The sequence below is a fragment of the Triturus cristatus genome, chromosome 3_2 (genome assembly GCF_964204655.1).
Source record: "Triturus cristatus chromosome 3_2, aTriCri1.1, whole genome shotgun sequence".
NCBI classification, from domain to species: domain Eukaryota; kingdom Metazoa; phylum Chordata; class Amphibia; order Caudata; family Salamandridae; genus Triturus; species Triturus cristatus.
In genome coordinates this window covers 135,526,486-135,548,234 of record NC_140584.1, presented here as the reverse complement: position 1 = coordinate 135,548,234, position 21,749 = coordinate 135,526,486, and the positions used below count along the sequence as shown (strand labels likewise).

The following is a 21,749-nucleotide window of genomic DNA, read 5'->3' as shown; positions in this document are numbered from 1 at the left end:
AAGGGAACTATGGCTATGCCAAAGCGATCAGAAGTGAAAGTCTGATGTCAATGTAAAGTTTTACAAAACAGGCCTGCTTCGGGTCAGCTAGCAAGGTATATATACGGTATTATTACCCGTTATTCTGGTAGTTCCACAAACAAAGCCTTGCGAGTGCGAACATATCCCTGCCTGTTAAAGCGTGGGCCTCGTGGTCACACCGTCAGGAATGCAATTGGCGCGCGGGCGCTGTTACACTTATGAATTAGGAGTCTGTTGTCAAAATAGCCATGTCACACAGTACCTATGCACCTCTTGTGCGCATACACTCATGATCATTTATGTACTGTATCACACAGTATCTCGGCACCTTTGGGCCTGGACGGTTAGGCATTTAGTATGTCCGGGTCATGTCACACGGTACCGAAGCGCCCTTTGTGCTTGGGCAAGCAAGCTATATTTGCATGGGGTTTGTCAATCCCTTTGCGCTCGTACACTTATACTGCGCTCGTACACTTATACTATTAGGTATTGTGTCAAACGGTTCCTCAGCGCCCTTGTGCCCAAACACTAATGCGGTGGATGTCCGTGTTTCGTGTCACAGTACCTGCGCTTGGGCGAATTCGGGCATTTCAATGCCTAGGTCATATCATACAACACCTGTGCACCTTGTGCTGTTACACTTTTTGCACTAGATACGTATGTGGTGGCACACAGTACCTATGCAGCCGTTTTGCTTGCGCATTTGATGTCCGCGTTGGCACACCGTACCTCCTCAACCTGGGCTGAGAGGGGGGACAAAGGGCGTAAGGGACCAAGAGGGTATCGCTTATCCTGTGGCTAGGAGCACTAATCATCTGTTTTTTATGTTCCTTTATGCATGGTGGATCCATGAAGGTAACACCTGTGAAGGGACCCATACCGCAATGGCGTCAAGCTGTCAGGGCCTCTTCTGCTACGTGGCGATGGGTCACGCTTCACTATCTTTCTGTTCAAGAGTCATGGGTTTTCACCATCCAAGACGCTGGTTTGGATTCAGCTGACTTGCTGTAGCCCATTGGTTCTGTTTCACATGAATTGCAAGTTTCTTTACCCTGTGACTCAGGGAGAAGTTTGCATCAGTACACTGTTACATAGTATCATGTACAGTAGGGAGGTTTTAGCCTGTCAGTAGGGCAATACACCAACGGATGTGCTATTTTCATGTTTGCTTGCAGTTTCACTAGGCCAAGGTGCGTCATTTGGGAACGAGAGTATAGTTTCATGGACATGCACCTAGGGGGTAACAACCCGACTCGCCTGGAGCAAAGAGTTTTTAGCATGACCTTCCTAGTGGGCTGAGGGGGAGGACAGATAGTCGGGCAACTATCCTGTCCTGTGGCGGTAAGGTCATTATTGGTAAGCATAGTCTTCGGTCCTTAGTGGTCAGAACCATGTAACTCCGGGGCAGTGACAGCCGGTAGGTAGGCTGTTGGGGTGCGGGGGAGATACTCTTCCCAGTGGGCCTGTGGCCGCCCTCGCACGCGCATGCGCATCAGGGAACAAGTAGGCAGAATTTTGCAGCCCCCGTTTATGGAGTTTAAGGCAGAGGGCGTGGGGGGGCCCGGGGGAGAATATCCGTCCGATAAGCTGTACCCCCTGCGCATGCGCAAGCCTACTCCGGCAGAGTAAATTGTAGTTTGCTGGGATCTAGAGGCTGCCAGTCATTAACCTTGCCATAGGCTCTAGAGGGGACACGCAGAAAGTGAATATATGCATTGTTAGATTTACGGTAGGAGTGTCGTGTGTATTAGCGTTTAAGGTTAGCCACGTTACATCATCTGTCTAATAATGTATCCGGACTTTCTGCGTAATTGTACATAATGTGAATAAATAATGATTTTTAAATTTGTAATAAATACGGCCGGGGGGTACACCCCCTAATACCAAAAAGTAAAGTTGGTGTGGTCTTATTAATTGCCTTGAAGGAGGGTCAGAAACCCCATCCGTACAAGGGCTGCGGTTACAAAAGGTAAATAGGGGACTCGGGGAGTATCAGGCCATATGTGTAGACAGGCCTTTGAGTGGGATGAAAAAAGCGGGGGCTCTCTAATGGGGAACATGTGAAACAAAGAAAAAGCGCCCCTGCTAGTGTAAACAACCAGGGTTGTGGGCCACTTTCCTCTGCACAGTGCACGGTTTAGCGGTATAGCCAGAGTGAGACATTCCATGACAATAATGAGAGAAACATTGCGACGGCCCAAACAGATTTGGTTATGTCTCACCTCTTTCTATCACGACATGCCTCTCCAAAGCCCATACAGAAGAAAAGGATTGCAGAAAATCCCAGTATATCAATTTGATTCTAAAAATACAGGCAGGCTCTGCCTTGGTGAGTAGACGTGCACCATTGCAGCCCCGGCCAAGGAAGGAACTCATGAGGAGCGCTGCATCGATGAAATTTAGAGTTCTCCAGTGGAACCTATTAATAATACGTTTTTGGGACTTTCATCCATTCTGTGGATGCTGTCGTTTGTTATTTGTTGTCTCATGCGTTGCTTTAAAGGGCCTCTGAAATGGCAGACATTAGCAACTATCTCACCTCCTTGTTTGTACCCAAGATATCAATATGATTAGCACCCATGGACAACAATTGGACAATGCTGCCTGACGACGAACGACATAGCCTCAGTAGGCAGCGCCTGCTGGACTTACTGAGAACAAATAAGGCGGCAACAGATTTTTATAAACCAAAGAGCAAAACATATTAGACATCTGTAGAAGCCTCTTTTAAAAGTCCTTCCGTTATAGCATAACATTCTATTAATTAACTAAAATAGCATTCATTAGGGGCACGTCTTTCCAGTAGTAGGCAGAATTAAGGAACTCATGGCTCATATCTGCACTGAATATCTCAGTCTGGCATGCCCAAGAGTAAATTCAGTCTGAATAGATTAAAATATGTTGCTGCTGTTGGAACACGTGGGAACACGTGGTAACACTGTGCTGCCACATAAATAATTTTAGACCCTCGGCATCAGAGGTGCACCTAAAGCCACATTTTGAGGGGGGCGGTAAGGGGGGGGCTAATTAAAATTTGGGGGGGCTCTTATTCTTCCAGCAGTAGGCAGAGTGGAGATGCAGTGGCTCTAGTAGGGGGTGAAGAAACAAAAAAGCCTTGTTAACAAGTAAATGGTCTGCTAAAGACCTGTGAAGTAATAGGGTGAGGCTGAAATAAGACAGGCGCCAGACCAGCCAGTCCACACAGCTGAACCCCTTTGAGCCCTATGGGCGCTGCGCGCCTGCTCAGGATACCTAACATATAAAAGGCGCAACACTGTATGGCAACGCAATGTGCCAAGTCAACATGGCTTCTCATAATGCCTGTCCAAGTGGAGGACCGTGGGATGTCGACCAGCCAATCCAGGTGAGCCCTTATCTGATATCTATGCCCTTTGCCAACAATGACCCACGCCAATTAGAGCGCTATGACAGGAGGAAACCATGTGACGAAAAGGGAGTGTATTAAACAAACAGGCAAACCGTACTATTATAAAAAAATAAAAATACCAAAAATCAACTTACCTCAGCACTGTAGTCAATCTTTTACACCCGAGCCCGATCCACACCTCGTGAAGAGCTGAGCAGTGCATGCTGGGTAAGCAAAGTGGAACTAAAACACCATGCATCTTAGCCAATAAAAGAACAACTCTTATGCTGTTTATAATAGAAAACAGCATGAGAGCAGTGCAAGGATTCGCTGGAACAGATGACCACTTAGTTACATCTGAGAACGATGGGGTCGTGTTGCTGGTCCAGCTCGCTGACAGTTATTTCCAGGGGGAAACCATTAACTGCGCATGTTGAGTTGGCCATAAGCAAAATATCAACCAACCTGACATGTGCAATTCAGTCAAACAGACCTACCTGCAAGTGGGCCATAAATACATGCTACCTACTGTCCGCCGGGAGAGGCTGGCACCTCTGTGCAGTGGCATACATGTGTGCAAGTAATATAATGGCTGTTTCTGCAGTCAGGGGGTCAAATCCTCTGCATCCCTATGTGGAAACTGTCAGCTAAATACAAGTTAGATTAACAGCTAAGGTTCTTCTCACATCCAATGTGGAGGGAACCGGTGTGTCACGATCATTAAAAAAAAGGTAAACAAATTCCTGTTCCCAGTGAAATTGGAAATCAATTGTTGGAGCAAATATTTGACCCAATTTAAGGATACCTCTGCCTATAAAAACGAATATAAGGGAAAGATGACAACAAACCCTCTAATTCGCCTAAACACCTAGCAGATGTTATGTCTATGAGGACGGCAGTCTTGTATATAAGCCAGGATAAGTCTGCTTGTTTGAGAGGCTTGAAAGGGTGAAGTTGTAAACTTTGAAGGACAAGAGATAAGTCCCATGTGGGAACAGGAGGGTGAATTGGTGGTCTTTTAAGCCGAAAACTCTTTTGAGTCTACGCACTAATTAATTAATCTTAGTGAAATTCAAATCAAGTTTCAGTGCCTTGATTGGGTTGCCAGAGTGGAAAGAGCTAACCTTTTCTGAAAATCTTGAGATAAAAATTTCAGAATTTGGAAAGGGTTAATTGAAGCAGTAGAAAACCCAAGTCGAACACAACACTTATGGAAAGAATCCCATTGTTTCTTACATAACAGTCAAGTAGAAGGTTTCCTAAAAGACTGGATCTCAACGGCAACCAAATCTCAACAACCCATTCCTGCAAATCCACCAGTTCAACAACCAAGCCGTCAATGGCAACTTATGAAGTTGCAGGACAGGTTATTGTGGATACTGCAGAGAAGGAGATTGAAGGGAGAGATGGCTGAAGGAACCCTTCGACATCACCATCAGAAGACAAACTCATGGGTGACATGGCCAAAAGGGGACAATCAGCAACACATGACACTTCTGCTCCTGAATCTTCTAAAGCACCTTTGGGAGAAGGGGAATCAGAGTGAAGGGACACATGAGATCTAGAGGCCAAGTGATCAAGAGAGCATTGACTGCCCACACTTGAAGAGTTAGAAATGCTGAACAGAGAATCAGAAGCAGTGCTTCCAGATGAGACGCAAACATGTCCGTCCAAGGGTTTCGTAATAAGAGACAAATACGGTTGAACTTCTTGACAAACATTTACTGAAGACGAGAGATACCTGTTGAGATTTTCCACTCGACAATTCAAGCACCCATGAAAGTACACTGCCCTAGAGCTAGAAAGTGAGACTTTCCCCAAGAGAAAATCTGCTCTGCAATCATAAGGAGGGACTTTCAAATTGACTGACAAAGGCCAACAGAGCATTTTTCACTGCCATTAACTCCCTCCATTGGAAGAATTGTGACTTCCCTTCCGAGACTAAGGACTCTACTTCTAGATCCCCCAGAGTAGCACCCCAACCTCAGAGGCTGGTATCTATTGTGAGGCGGAAAGGAACAGGCAATTGAAAAGGAACTCCCTTTGCCAGACTGTCCCACACCAACCACCATTTAAGGGACTGTTGAGTTTTGGGAGTGACAGGAATCATCATCTCATAATTGCATGCGCTCGGGTACCAATGAGTGAGGGCACAGTTCACTAATGGTTTCATGTGAAAACTGAGCATGGAGTTGAGTGAGCAGGTCCTGAAGAGCAACAATCTTCTGCGGAGGAAGAAAGGCATGGGCAAGCTTGGTATTGAAGTGGGCTCCGACTAAGTTCTTTTCTTATGATGGTTGAAGATTGGAATTTTGAAAATTCACAAACAATCCGAGTTCTTGAAGAACCTTCAAAACCAGTTGAACATCCTCCTGAGCCTTAAGGAAAGAGGAAGCAGACAACAACCAGTCATCAAGATATGGGAAAAAAGAGACTCCAAATAAGCGACGAAAAGTAACTACTGAAGCAAGTACCTTTGTGAAGACTCTGGAAGAAGTTAAGAGACCAAACGGCAGGACTTGAAACTGGAAGGATTGGTCTCCCACTGAAAATCACAGGCATTGCTGACTGGGTGAGTGAATCTGGATGTATAAATATGCATCCTCCAGGTCTAAAGTGAACAAATAGTTGTTTGGAGAAAGTAAATAAATGATCACCCGTCATTTGTTGTTCCCATGGGACTGGGACTACTGCTTTTGTTCCACCAGGGCCTGAATGCCGATGAGCATTGCCTGTGATTCTGCAAGATCTTTTGGTAATGGGGTAGGATGAAATAACTAGTGTGGATGTTGGGAGAATCGGATCTGATAACCCTGTTTCACAATCTCCAGTACCCACTGGTCTGAGACACAAGCTGTCCATTGAAGATAGGAATGACTTAACCTTCCCCCAACTTGCAGACATTCAATTTTGGAGCTGACCCTTAGAGGTCACACTGGTTGTTTGGAATTTGTTCCCAAATGCACCCCCCTCACCCCACCAACTCAGCACCAGCCTCAAAAGGGATGTTTATATTGGTTATTCAATGTCAGACACTTGGAAATAAACACATTTTTATTGGATGCCCAGTTTAAAAGGTTTAACAATTTTCTGCTCTTCTGCAGTTTTTTTGACCACTTCATCGAGCTCAGTTCCAAAAAGTTAGGCCCTGTGAATGGTAGTTTCTGAAGGGTTCTCTGAGATTATTCCAGCTTCCATGACTTCATTACACCTCCTGCCGAAGCTGTCGAGGCCCAGAGATTGTCATGAATTACATCAGAGAGGAATTTAGACAACAGTTCCATATTTGCCCAAAAAATTGTCAGGTCACAACTACTTTGAATACAATCTTATAGGAACTAGAAATCTTTCAGACTGACCTGTGCGGTGTAGGCAGCATAAGCATTAGCTCAAATCACAAAATGAGATGCAGCACATCACGTCCTAATAGAGGATTCAAACTTTTTATACACTACTTCCGTAAGTGGTGCATCCTTAGATGCTAGATTTGTGGTAGAAGCCATTGAGGTCAAGATGGTATTAACCTTTGCAGTTTAGGGGAATTACAAATCAAAGTCTTACAAGAGGTATCTCTTGATGAGAAAACGAGGAATGGAGTATTTATCTGGATCATTCCATTCTTTCTGTAATATGTCTTTGGTAGCATAATACAGAGCAAATCAACTGCATCTGAGAAACATTATTAGGAATAAAATCCATCATCTTGCTGACTTTTATGTTCAAAACCAGAGAGTGCCTTATATTGGCAAGGAGATCAGAGAACTGCACCCCACAAACATATTTTCCCCTTTGATCTTCTTCAGACTCATATGGCGCCTCCTTCAGGCATTTGTTTCTAGGCTCTGCCAACACAGTCTAATGCCGCCTTAATCAAAGACTAAGTCAGTCCTGGAAATGTGCAGGATTTCGTAACTATCTGCTTCCTGCAGCTCAGTGTGATGCTGCTTCTGGGTAGCATTACACACCCCAATAGCAGAAATGCAGGAAACAGACACGCTAAGCAGTGTTGTTCCTGCTTTGAAACGTTTAAGATGAGAACTTGAGAAGCAGCATTACACAGAGCTGCATAAAATCTCTGTCAAGAGGTGGAGATGCCTCACGTGGTTATGACTGGGATGAGGAGGATGGAGATAGGGGGGGGGGGGGTGATATATTTTCCCTTTCGAGAAAAAAAAAATAATTGTGCCATTGGATAAGGGCTATCTAATTTTACTGTGCATATTTCTAAAATATTTAAAATAACACATAGAGAAAGAGCTCTGCTAAACAGGGATTAATAACTGTTTTTTCAGAATTGGATCTGGATACTTTCTACTGTCAGCTTTCTAGCAGTCATTCTGGGAACTTTTGTGGATGTCGTAAATCTGCGCCTGTTCGAGGTAGTAAAGCAGTGGTTGCAAGTTTGTGCCTTTCTTTGTCAATTATGCCCCTCATAACTTTTGGACCCAGTGTGAAGCTGAACTGCTACATTGGACCAGCTGATTAAGGTGCCCCAAGAGAACACAGAGCCATATTACGACTTATTTTCATTCCAGGGAGGACCTGGCCTGGCAATTCCGGCTGGACTGTCCCTATGAGGCAACGGGTCAACACTGAATTGCAAATGGCTAGGTCCAAACTGGGGTGGTGAAGTGAGCTAAAGAACAATGATGGATTCCACCCAGATCTGTGACTAAGGGTGAGTGTCTGAAAAGTTGCAGCACTCCGTCCATCATCTCCTTGTGTTTGCTTTATTCGCCCTAAGTTGGCAGAGTATGCCCAGACGTGGGTCCCTTGCTCACTTTGCCACTGGATTCAAGATAGCCTGACTGATGAGGAGTGTTACCCCGAAACCGGTCCTAGGATGCTTGTTTCATGTCCAGGGGGGACCTGGCCTGCAGATTTGGCTGGACTGGTCCCATGAGGCACAGGGCCAAGACTGATTTGCATATGGCTGAGTCCAAACTGGGGAGGCGAGGTGAGCTAAAGAACGACGATGGATTCAACCCAGATCTGTGACTGGGGGTGAGTGTCTTAAAAATGTCAGCACTCCGTCCATCATCTCCTTTTGTTTGCTTTGTTCGTTCTAAGTTGGCAGGGTATGCCCAGACGTGGGTACCTTGCTCACTTTACCACTGGATTCAAGCTAGCTTGGCTGATGAGGGCTCTGAAACTGGTCCCAGGATGCTTGTTTCCGGTCCAGGGAGGACCTGGCCTGGCAGTTCGGGCTGGACTGTTCCAATGAGGCACAGGGTCAATACTGATTTGCATATGGCTGGGTCCAAACTGGGGTGGCGAAGTGAGCTAAATAACCATGATGGATTCAACCCAGATCTGTCACTGGGGTTAGTGTCTGAAAAGTTTCTGCACTCTGTCCATCATCTCCATGTGTTTGCTTACTACGGCTACAGCGGTCCAATGGACAGCTGTAGTCACGATTGTGGTGCAACCACTGCCACACTGATGGTCCAACCGCTGTAGTACGGCGGTTTGACCATCACAAGACTGCTGCAACCACCAGGGATTCATGGTCCTGCGGCAGTGGCGCAGTGGTCAGAGGAAGTACAATGCTGCCGGTGCTATTAAGAGTTTCCTCACCACTCTTCTTTTCGTGGCGGACAGGGTGGCGGTGAGGAAACTAAGCTGTCACCTCTGTGCATGGGGATGTATGCAGGGGCACATGCTGTGCCCCCCTATATTTCTGTACCCTCTGTTCCTTCACGGGCAGAAATGCATGACATGGCGCATTCCTTCCTGAGCAGGAACATGCTGTAGCACTCCCAAGGGGATGCCTTTCTAAGGCATCTTTGAGCCTTAGAACTGCAGCACAGACCGCCTGCCAGGATTAAACTCATAATCCAGTGGGAGGTCTGACTATGAGTTTGGCAGTCTTCCTGTGGGGCGCTGGCATGGCGGCCCTCGGGAAGACCGCCAAATTTGTAATCAGGCCCACACTCTTGCCATGGACTGTACGGGACAGAATGAGAACCCGCAGCACCAAAAGGACGTTTGAATTGTCAGACTTAGGGTATTTGAAGAGTTAATATGGCCCCATAACAAACCACATCATTTACATGTGCTTTTGTTTCCAAGAATTAAGTTATTTTGCTAATGAATAATCAGGTATTATTTTCCTGGATAGGAGCAGTTTAATACCCACAGACCTGTATGAGAAATACTGTGTGCAATATGTAACGGGACACGTCAGGGCCATTCTGACCACTCTACCACTTATTTTCCCAGATGGTTGCAGACTAGGGAGTTATTCTCAGTAGGATAGACTGGCATGACCCAAAATGCTAGTAATCAAAAGGGAATGGATCACTTGTACCTGTAATTCCAGGGTCAGGTGTTGCGACCTGTGTTAAAACCCTCAAGCACGTTCAGGAGCGAGGGCGGTATATCTTGATTCTCCGCCTCTATGAACGTGAAAGCATCATCATAGGGTTTTGTTCTGGAATGCTTTCTTCCACCTGGAGGTAGGACCACTGGTTCATACAGTAGTGACCAGAAATAGGATAAAAAGTGAGGTGAGAGTAGGTGAGAGTGAGTTAAAATTGCTTCACTCTTCTTCCCAAACACTCTTTATTCAGAAGGCGTGGTATCAAGGTTAAAAAAGGAGTTGGTGCTTCTATAGAAGTGTTATTGTTCTATAGCACCGTGCTGTTATAGTGAAAATCAAACGGTCGACATGTTTCAGCCCCGTATTATCGCCCAGGAAGGGTCGGGGGGTTTTCTTCAGGACCAACATGAAATTTTTGGGTCACAATAATTATAAGTACCCAGAAAGGGTGGTTGACTGACTCACCCTTCTTCTTAGTCACAGGTTAGTGTCACGTATAACTTAATAATGCCAAAATGCGGCCTCCTCTGGAAACCGGTGGGCAAAAGGTTCTGCCTGAACGTTGCAGGCTCCCTTCCTGCTCATTCCTCTGGCGGAGCACTAATCGTGGGCCTCTCGTGTTTCTTAAAAGCGTTTTAAAATGTTACTTTATTACTTGTCTGAGCCATGCCCAGATTTTTCAGACAGGTCTAAAGCTCCTCAGTTTCCAGCTCAGGGGGTCAGCACTGACACCACGCAAACTTTGCAGGAGTCTGACTCCCGTGTGTCCAGAATCACACAGTTATAAAAGGATTCGAGGCACATGGGCCAGTTCCAAACAGCAGTAGCAAAACAATAGCATAAGAAATTCACCAAGCCAGAGAGTCAGCCATGAAACTGACAGATCCAGTTCGGCCAGCAGGTCTTCAGTGCAACAAGGACTCAGGCAAGTGACAATTCATACTAATTTCAGGCTTCTTAGCAGGGGAGTAAGAAAATCTTTATCCAAGGCATGTAGAGACTTAGTCTAAGTTGGCTCAAAAGGCCATACGATCTTATCCTAATTTTAAGTATAACGTAAAGCATTCAATAAGCTGATTTTCACCTACTTTTCGAAATGTCCTCCGCTCAAATTAATTTTATATGTCCCTTTACTAATTCCCCACTAATACTTTTTTGGGTTCTGGAGTAGCGTGCTCCTCCCCGAAAAAGCAGGTCGACACCGTAGTAAGCGCTATATAAATTCAATTACAATACAATACAGTGACACCTACTTATTCTTAAAGAGTTAGTTTCAGGCAGGCGAAATCTCCAGGCCTTCTTCCCTAAAAGTCCAAGTTGGCAGAGGTCTCTGCTTCAGAGGTTTGGCCTGGGCTCCTGTGCTCTTGCAAAGAAAAAACTCCCATGCTGGGACTGTGACCTGCAGAAGTCTGAAAACAAGGGATATAGTGCGCGCACTAACTGAAGGTTTGTAGGGTTAGTTGTAATGGTTTTGTCGTGCTCTGGGGTATCACTCACCGAATAAGAGTGTGAAGTATGAAGTATTGATGCATCCCCAAAGACATGGGGTATGTCCCCCAGGCACTGAATGCTAAGTCCTCTAAGAGGTTTCACATTTGTAATCCAATGTTGTATAAAATAGTTCTTGAGATTTTTCTTGGGTTTTTTTACAATGAAAGCTTTATTGATGCTTTTTCATTTCACAAAAGTTGAAGACTTCATTTCCCAAAATCCATTGTGGAAAACGTATACTTCTGAGTAGTTATATTAACATACACTCCCAATGCATTTCGGCACTCATGCCTTCGTCAGGGGAATTTCTGAAAGTAATGGTGTTGATAATGAGTATAATATAATACACAGGAAATTATTTTCACCCATATATTGTGAAGTATGTTAAAGGGAGAAAGGAATGTGAAACCTGTGATATAAAAAGGAAAATAACGGATAAAGGAGAAAGGCACGATGCGATGAATATTGCAAGCGTCTATTAAGTGTGTTTAAACAAGAAATAACAGTTGGAGTGAATAGCGCGATGTGGGTGAACGTTATGTACACGTGCTTAGCGGCGTGGTTTAATTAGATTGGTGCTGGTTTAAAAAAACAAGTCATTGATGATCGTTAGTTAGTGACAACAAGTTGAGATCATAGAGATACGGCGTGAATCAAACTACGATGACTAGTTCTAAGGACGATTTATATACCGTGAGAGTGCGTTTAAAGATGGTAAAGACACCATGCATTTCTAAACGTGTGAGCTAGCAAGTTGCTCGATTACCGCTATGGTGAAAAAAGATACAAAGCAATATGGTTATTCTGACGCTGACTATTCCTCCTTGTTTATCACCCTCACGTCCATCCACGTTATATTCCCACTGAGCACGCTAACTCCGTCATCTGAAGCATCGCGAGAACATGTCCCGCGTACGGCAGACACTACCGGTGTCTCGATCCTACATACACTTGGTAAGCGTCAGAATAACCATATTGCTTTGTATCTTTTTTCACCATAGCGGTAATCGAGCAACCTGCTAGCTCACACGTTTAGAAATGCATGGTGTCTTTACCATCTTTAAACGCACTCTCACGGTATATAAATCGTCCTTAGAACTAGTCATCGTAGTTTGATTCACGCCGTATCTCTGTGATCTCAACTTGGTGTCACTTACTAACGATCATCAATGACTCGTTTTTTTAAACCAGCACCAATCTAATTAAACCACGCCGCTAAGCACGTGTACATAACGTTCACCCACATCGCGCTATTCACTCCAACTGTTATTTCTTGTTTAAACACACTTAATAGATGCTTGCAATATTCATCACATCGTGCCTTTCTCCCTTATCCGTTATATTCCTTTTTATATCACAGGTTTCACATTCCTTTCTCCCTTTAACATACTTCACAATATATGGGTGAAAATAATTTCCCGTGTATTATATTATACTCATTATCAACACCATTACTTTCAGAAATTCCCCTGACGAAGGCATGAGTGCCGAAATGCATTGGGAGTGTATGTTAATATAACTACTCAGAAGTATACGTTTTCCACAATGGATTTTGGGAAATGAAGTCTTCAACTTTTGTGAAATGAAAAAGCATCAATAAAGCTTTCATTGTAAAAAAACTCAAATAAAAAATCTCAAGAACTATTTTATACAGCATTGGATTACAAATGTGAAACCTCTTAGAGGACTTAGCATTCAGTGCCTGGGGGACATTCCCCATGTCTTTGGGGATGCATCAATACTTCATACTTCACACTCTTATTCGGAGAGTGATACCCCAGAGCACGACAAAACCATTACAACTAACCCTACAAACGTTCAGTTAGTGCGCGCACTATATCCCTTGTTTTCAGTACTGTTGATTCCGAATTCTAGTACGCAGCACACCAACAAAGAAATCATGCAATTTGATGAAATATCCCACCTCACGGAAACGAGAGCTGAAACATTTGCTTTTGGACAAGAAGAAGTCTCCAGAATTTATGCCCTCATACACGAGGAAACAATAGATTTCTCCAGCTGTCGCACCAAAGAACAGAACATCCGTCAACTTTTATATCTCTCTAAGAAGGAAATAAACCAACGCTTACACGCTAGTACCATGATCAGGTACCAAAAGGGCTCAAAGAATCCCCAGGGGACTCAGAATACCACTTAAACCTTCTCTTTGCAAAAACTTACAGAAATTCAAGGATAGGTGGTTTGCCATTTTAAACAAATGCTCACTAGATTTGATCCTTTTATTCATAGAGGAACTTTCAACTATTCTAGAGGAATTATCCAAGGACATCCAAAATGTCAAAGCTGAACTTGAGAAATCCATGACAATTGAAGAACTGGATAAAACACTAGAAGACATTAACAACCAATTGGCCAAACACACAGCAGAAGTTAATGAACGCAAAATTCGTAAATTCCGTAGGGATACGATTGACTACAAGATGGGGGAAGTATACTATTGGGCCGATATTTACGCCAAACGTAGACAAAACAAACCTTACACTACCAATACGGACACCTCTTCCTCGGATAGTGATCTTACTCAACAACCTAGAAGATACCCCGCCAGAGATAAAGCCCCAATATTGATCCCATCTAGTGTACCATCAACATCTGCTACCAATTTAACCACCGGAGATACCCCTTTTTTAGAGGTAGGCCACACAGATCAGTACGACCCAGGAGGAGCCGTAGAAAAAAACAAAGAAAAGGACAAGGATCAACCACAAACACGCACAGTGACAGCCAAGAAGAACAAGTCCAAGAGAGGGAATCAATAGAAAATCTGGTCATCAACATCTCAGATTATCATTTCAAAGACATTGAATTGAAAATTCTACAAAAAGGCACATCCTTTCTACCAACCACAGGTACTAACACTCTTGAACTAAATATTAGTTTTTTCAAATTGATGAGAAAACTCAGACTACGTCATTTCTTCGATAATGTCCTGGAACAATCAAAGAACAAGAAGAAGATCCCCTAAAAGGCCTACATTTAAGAAGCACCTTCATGCCACCGGTCAGCCACAAAAGTCTTGATTTGTTTGAATCAGTAGTTAAAAATTATATAGCCAAACTCAATAATCGGAAAAGGTCTAAACATAGCAATCTTTCTACTAAAGAACTAGGTATATTGAAAACTATTGCACAGAAAACAAACATAACCTGCACTAAAGCTGACAAAGGAGGGGCATTAGTCATTTTGAATACCAGCTATTACAACACCCAAGTATCAGCTCATTTACAGGATCTGAATACATATATGAAACTGGAGTCCAATCCTACGGTACAATTTATGGAAATTTTGCAAACCATTGTCCAGACAGCTGTTGAAAGAGGTATTATCAATGAAAAGGTTAAGAAATACCTTATACAACCCAATCCTAAAAGCCCATCTTTGTTTATGGTACCAAAAATTCACAAAAACCCTATCGAACCACCATGTCGACCAATTGTCACTACATGTGGAAGCTTACATGAACCAGTAGGAACATTCTTGGACCGGTATCTACAACCCAGCGTCAACACCATGAAATCATTTATTAAAGACACCACTGACTTTCTCCTCAAACTTAATCATACTATCATTACAGAAGACGAAGAGATCATTCTATGTACTGTGGATGTTAACTCATTGTATACATCTATCCCCCATCAACTAGGACTGGAAGCTATTGAACAAGCTCTACTACATCTTGACTATCCACACAACCTACAAGTCTTCCTAATGGAGCTGATGCAATTTACCTTGCTACACAGTTACTTTAAATACAATGATGAATGGTTTCAACAACTAACAGGTACATCCATGGGAAACTGTGCCGCACCGGCGTATGCAAATATTTTTATGAATCGTTTTGAAGAAGACAACATTCTAACAGTACAATCATGGACAAGTCATTTGAAACTATATCTTAGATTCATTAATGACATTTTCATCCTATGGAAGGGCCCTGTCAATATTCTTCAAAACCAACTTGATAAACTAAACCAAATAGATCAACGCATACAGTTTACCTTTAACATCCATCCACATTCCATCACATTTCTGGATGTGAAAATTACCAAAAAACTCACAGGATTTGAAACAGAATTATACAGAAAAACCACGGACAGAAACAAAACCCTTCACTACCAAAGCTTTCATCCGCTACCCCTCAAACAACATCTCCCATATTCACAAATGCTTAGAGTTAAAAGGATAGTATCTAACCCTATCAAAGTAACCGACCAACTTGACATCCTTGCACAAAGATTCAGGTCTCGTGGATACCCAGACCAGGTACTACAACAAGCGAAAGAACGCTCAGTATGTAAAAACAGAAATGAACTTCTTAGCATCCAAACCAAACCCACCAAAAACCAACTCACGGTTGTTTCCAAATACTCTACCATGAGTGCTTCCTATAAACACATCATCAAGAAACATTGGCAATTACTTCAATTGGAACGGGATTTCAATCACATTTTTGATCAAAAACCGATCTTCGCTTACACCAGAAATAGAAATATTGGAGAAATCCTAAAACACACAGAACAACCATCTACAGCCTCCACATTCAAGGGCACCATACCATGCCTGAACTGTAACAACTGCAACAGCATCATTAGAGGCGTATATAACACACATCCCATGAAAGGACATAAAATCAGAATTAAACTAACCGCGACATGTGATACCACCAACGTCATCTATATGCTTAAATGCCCTTGTGGGAAAATTTACATAGGGCAAACCGAGAGAAAAATAAAAATCAAATTGAATGAACATAAATCCAATATCAGAACCAAGCAAATGAAATCTACAGTGACTCAACATTTTTTGGAAGCCGGACATAACATCAGTCAGTTAAAATTCTGCATTCTTGAAATAATAACCAAGAAAGAAGGGAGAGACAATCATAACTTCCTACTACAGCGAGAAAACTATTGGATTTATCTCTTAAATTCCATGAAACCGTTCGGTATGAATGACCGTATGGAATTTTTATGTTACCTTTAATAATTTTGTTTTGATACCATTGAATCCATGCATAGTACTTTTATATGTCATAGGTCATTTATCTATTATGTGTTTCAAATCATTAAGCTCATTGTATTATCATGTATTATCTTTTTTGACATCGCTCTGATCAGAGTTATATATCCATTATGTTTCTGTTCTTTACGTGCCATGTAACCCATTATATCATTGTGATCTATATTCTTTCCCTTACCTCACGTGTTTATTTTTTGTAATTGTTTATTTTTTATTTTTTATTTTTGTAATCAATACACCACTTCCTTGTAGCCCATTAATCATTTCCACATCACTCTTGATTTTTCCTGAACACATTCGTTTCATCACTAAACCTCATTCCAGAGTCTTTCCTCCTTGTTTATCACCCTCACGTCCATCCACGTTCTATTCCCACTGAGCACGCTAACTCCGTCATCTGAAGCATCGCGAGAACACGTCCCGCGTACGGCAGACACTACCGGTGTCTCGATCCTACTTACACTTGGTAAGCGTCAGAATAACCATATTGCTTCGTATCTTTTTTCACCATAGCGGTAATCGAGCAACCTGCTAGCTCACACGTTTAGAAATGCATGGTGTCTTTACCATCTTTAAACGCACTCTCACGGTATATAAATCGTCTTAGAACTAGTCATCGTAGTTTGATTCACGCCGTATCTCTATGTCACCAACTAACGATCATCAATGACTCGTTTTTTTAAACCAGCACCAATCTAATTTAACCACGCCGCTAAGCACGTGTACATAACATTCACCACATCGCACTATTCACTCCAACTGTTATTTCTTGTTTAAACACACTTAATAGACGCTTGCCATATTCATCACATCGTGCCTTTCTCCCTTATCTGTTATATTCCTTTTTATATCACAGGTTTCACATTCCTTTCTCCCTTTAACATACTTCACAATATATGGGTGAAAATAATTTCCCGTGTATTATATTATACTCATTATCAACACCATTACTTTCAGAAATTCCCCTGACGAAGGCATGAGTGCCGAAATGCATTGGGAGTGTATGTTAATATAACTACTCAGAAGTATACGTTTTCCACAATGGATTTTGGGAAAAGAAGTCTTCAACTTTTGTGAAATGGAAAAGCATCAATAAAGCTTTCATTGTAAAAAAAACTCAAAGAAAAATCTCAAGAACTATTTTATACAACATTGGATTACAAATGTGAAACCTCTTAGAGGACTTAGCATTCAGTGCCTGGGGGACATACCCCATGTCTTTGGGGATGCATCAATACCTGCAGAAGTCTATCATTTCTGAGAGCCACAGCGTCAACCTGTGGGTTAAATATCACAAAGATATCCAATCCTGTGTTTGCCAGGAGAAAAATGAGGGCAGATATTGCCCAAATCAATTGTGCATACCTTCATTCAAGTGAACCCAAGACAAGGTTTTTTCTATGAAGTGACCAGAAATAAAGTAATATTTAATCCTCATGCATAACTATAGTTTAGAAGCAATTCTACACCAGTTTAATTTCAGAATTAGATTTTTCATACAGAATTATGTAAACCTTCCTGGTTAAGGTTTATTTGAACTCCTAAAAGTACAATTTTGAAAATACATAAATTAAATTATTTTAGAAAGCTTGGTAGAGCAAGAGGTACATGGTTATCAAGGTCGATATGTGGTGACATGGCCGATCATATAGGCCGAGAAGACACCTGGGGACAAATACACTTTTTCCCCTCCAAGAGCTTTTAAAGGCAGCAAAGGTTTGGCGGGCTCAGGATCCAGGTGCACAGAATTAATTCTAAAAGCTCTCCGTTTATCAAATCGATATATTATTGTGAGCAGAAGAGTAAGCCTGACTTCCCCTAAGGTCAGACTTTTCAATGACATTTAGTTTGTGGTAAAAAGTAATGTCCATTTAGCAGAGTTCCATTGACTAGGACAAAAAAACAAGTCTCGGTGAGGGTTTAAAATGAAGGACGAAGACAGAACAATTGTCTGATGCATCATAGGAAGAGACAAACGAGAATGCGATTGAAGGGATAATCGATAGAATACAAAAAAGTAAGAAACATTCAAATAGTGCAAAACGAATGTCAACCTACGGACAACACAGTTACATTAATGCCTCTTCCTAAACTTAGGGTGATATTAACATATATCATCGTATAAGCTAATAATGCAATTACTTTCAAGGAAAAACAAGAGAGGGTGAGTTGCCTTAAGGAAATGTGCACATAGGTCTCTATATCAAGAGCGAGAAGCCCTTTTGGCTAGATCATCAGTACAACAATCTTTCGAAACAACAATATTCCTTTACCTGGATATGGTTTCTTCTGCGTAAGGACCTCCCAAATTACCAGACCAAAGCTGCAAAAAGAAATAAAATTAACACAACTTACATCACTGTCTGAGAGGAAAGAATAACAACTGTTTTCTGCGTTAAAGGAGCGTACAATGGGTGTTGCTGGGGGTGTTCCCAGCAACATCCATGGCTTTTTGACACTGCCCCAGATTTACGAGAAATCGTAAATCTGAGGCAGCGCCAAAATCTTACGCCACCCAAGGGGAGGCATAAGGGAGGCACAACGAGCAGAAATATCTTTATTTCTCCTCGTTTTTCCTTTTTCTATGTGTGCTGAATTCTGCAGCACACATAGAAAAAACATAGGAAAAAACCTCTTGTGATTATTTTTGTACAGGAAGGTTTCCTTCCTGCGCAAAAATAATCATCCCCGCAACGCAGGCGCCCTTGCACCGCGGTGCACAGGTGCCTGCGTTAGCGCACGGCAGCCCATTGTGCACCGGCGATAGGGAAAAGGACAGGAATGCGCCTTATATGATAGATAGGGCGCATTCCTGCCCTTTTCTTTTGCCGTAGGGCAGAGCAGCAGGAAGGCCCGCTGCGCTGCCCTACAGCAAAACCTCATAAATGAGGCCTATAGCATCTGCTATTCACTAATGCCCTTTCAGCAGGAATCTCTTCTTGAGAAATGTCCTCAGCAGTGGGGTATAACATATTTGGGAATAATTTACAATACAGCAGCAATATAGACAGGGAAATGCACTTAGGGATAGAGTGGAGCGCATTTTCTCTGTTTATTGGTGCCGTCCGTTCATCTGTTATGCATTGGCTCTGATCAGGGGTGTAACACAGGCCCTGAGCGACAGCCCTTGCAGCGTAGAGGGGTCCCCAATCATTCAGGAGCACAGCAACCCTTCTGGGGACCCCATTTTCCAAAAACCAATGAATATCTGTGAGACATGGGAGATCCAGAAGACCCTCTTCACATTCTGCAGGGGGGTGGGGGGGGGCATCATTTTACGTTACGCCACTGGCTCCCATGACTCACACGGGCATGGTGCTAAGCTTGCTGACGTCATCAGATTCTTGTTTCCTATGTTACCCATGGGAGCAGAACTGATGCTACCCATGGGAGCAGAGCTGACACGTGCTTAACTTCACTGGGCTGTTCCCACCAGAACATTTCTACATCTTCGTTAGGCATTAGCTTCGAGCATTGGCATACGAATCGGAAATACAATCAGGGGACTTTTTTGTCGCCAATGCACCTGTGCTAGGCACGGAGTGTTATACCGGAACAGCATTTGTGAAAGCCCTGAACACATCTCTGTGAATCAGGAGAGACCAGAAATCTACACTAACCACATCCATGTCACAACCCACCATGAGCAAAATCTGTGGGCAGCCAAAGCAATTTGTGCTGAGGTATCAAATGCAAATCTCCTTCGTAAATCTGAGAAAGTGTCAAATACACTGTATTTCTCAATCTGCCTTAATGCAGAACAGGAGAAATGGTTTGACGCTTTCGAAATTATGAACGAGAGACAAACATCCTGTCGTCCCTCATCAATGTACACCTGTAAAATTGTCAGGAGCATAGCCAGAGGCCATTTAAAAAATTACGATGACGATTTCATGACAGTTTCTATTAATTCCTGCGAAAACTAGGTTGACTTCCTGAATTCAATACTTTCTTAGGATTAAATGTGAGCACTTTTATTTCACAGACAAGCATGCTGCTTCAAATGTTCTCCCACCCATACGTCTGTCTTCAGGTACGTAGATTGTAGCCACTTTTTGGGAGAACCTGACTAGTGGGAGTCACCACTTTTCAAGTTGCGCCATTCATGTTCTTTTGGGAATCACTCATTTGGATGGCCTTTTAGAAACGTAAAAATGTGTGTTATATATTAAAGAACGTTATTATAACATTAGGAAAAAAAGGGTATAGATTGAGAATGAAAATATCAAGGCCTGGAAAGATTGTTTATTAGCAATTACGGTTATACATATACAAATATATACATAAATATTACGTACTGGCAGTTGACAAATCTGCACAAAATTTTCAAAACTAGTTTCTCACTCACTTCAGCTGCTGTCTGGAAAGTGTCAGGGTGTTGGGGGTATTAGTCAAGGGGGCAGGGGAAAAGAGGGGGTCCTAAAATGCAGTTCCCCCATGCAATTTCCCATATGGATTTTAGACAGAACTACAGCCCGAACCACTAAACCGGAATTACACCAAATTTGGCAGAAAGCTAGATCTTGGTCCAGGAAGAGAGTTTTTTGTAATTTGATGTAAATCTGTTCAGCAGTTTGGGCGTTATTAAAGGAAAAAGATGTATGTAAACATAAAGACACTGATTCACTGCAGTGGATCCGAGAATCCATATGCCAACAGCAATGTCATGATTGGCTGGCCGCAAACTGAGAGAAAAGTCGTGGCTACGATTTTGTGAATCTGGACATGGAGGTATCCTGACATCATGGGACTGATGGAGCGTTCTGTGAGGGCCATCTCATGGGCAAGAAATTGTGGGAAAATGTTTTTCTTTTGCATGTATGAGGTTCTGGGTGTCCACCGTGGCACTCAGTGCAGCCCTGTGTGAATCCACTGTGGATTTGTGGATCCAGACCCCTAAAAAAACACATACACCCACTCACAGACCCGCTCCTCACACACTCTCTCACAACCACACAACCTCTCACATGCTCACTCACACATCCATACACCAATTACAAACCCAACCAGAGACCCATAAACCACTCACACACCCAATTACACACTCATACAACCACTTGCACATCCATTTACAGACCCAGAGAACCACTCATACATCCACTCACAGACCCACACAGACACTGACACACCCACGCAGACACTGACAACACCCATACAGACACACATACAGCTAGTGGCACACCCACTCCCAGACCCACAGTCACTTACACCCCTACCCACAGACCAAGCACATACTCACACACACACTTACACAGTCACACAACCACTCACACACACATACAGCCAGTCACACATCCAATCAGGGACCCAGAAAACAAATCACTATACCACTTGCACACCCATATAACCACTCCCATACCCACTTACAGACCCAGAGAACCACATATCCATTCACAGACCCACACAGGCACTCACATCCACATTCACACTTATACAGCCAGTCACACACCCACTCACAAACGCACACAGCAAATTACATGCTCACTCACACATCCACCACACACTCAC

General features: G+C 42.9%; 1 protein-coding gene across 2 annotated transcripts in view; it reads right to left on the bottom strand.

Annotated features, from left to right (window-relative positions):
• The window catches only part of ANKK1 (ankyrin repeat and kinase domain containing 1), a 238,602-nt gene that overhangs the window by 41,297 nt on the left and 175,556 nt on the right, over positions 1–21,749 (bottom strand). For both annotated transcript variants that reach the window (XM_085647356.1, XM_085647357.1), the window contains one exon: positions 18,515–18,564. In XM_085647356.1, the coding sequence (XP_085503482.1) occupies positions 18,515–18,564 (50 nt within the window). The remainder of the gene's footprint in view (positions 1–18,514; positions 18,565–21,749) is intronic.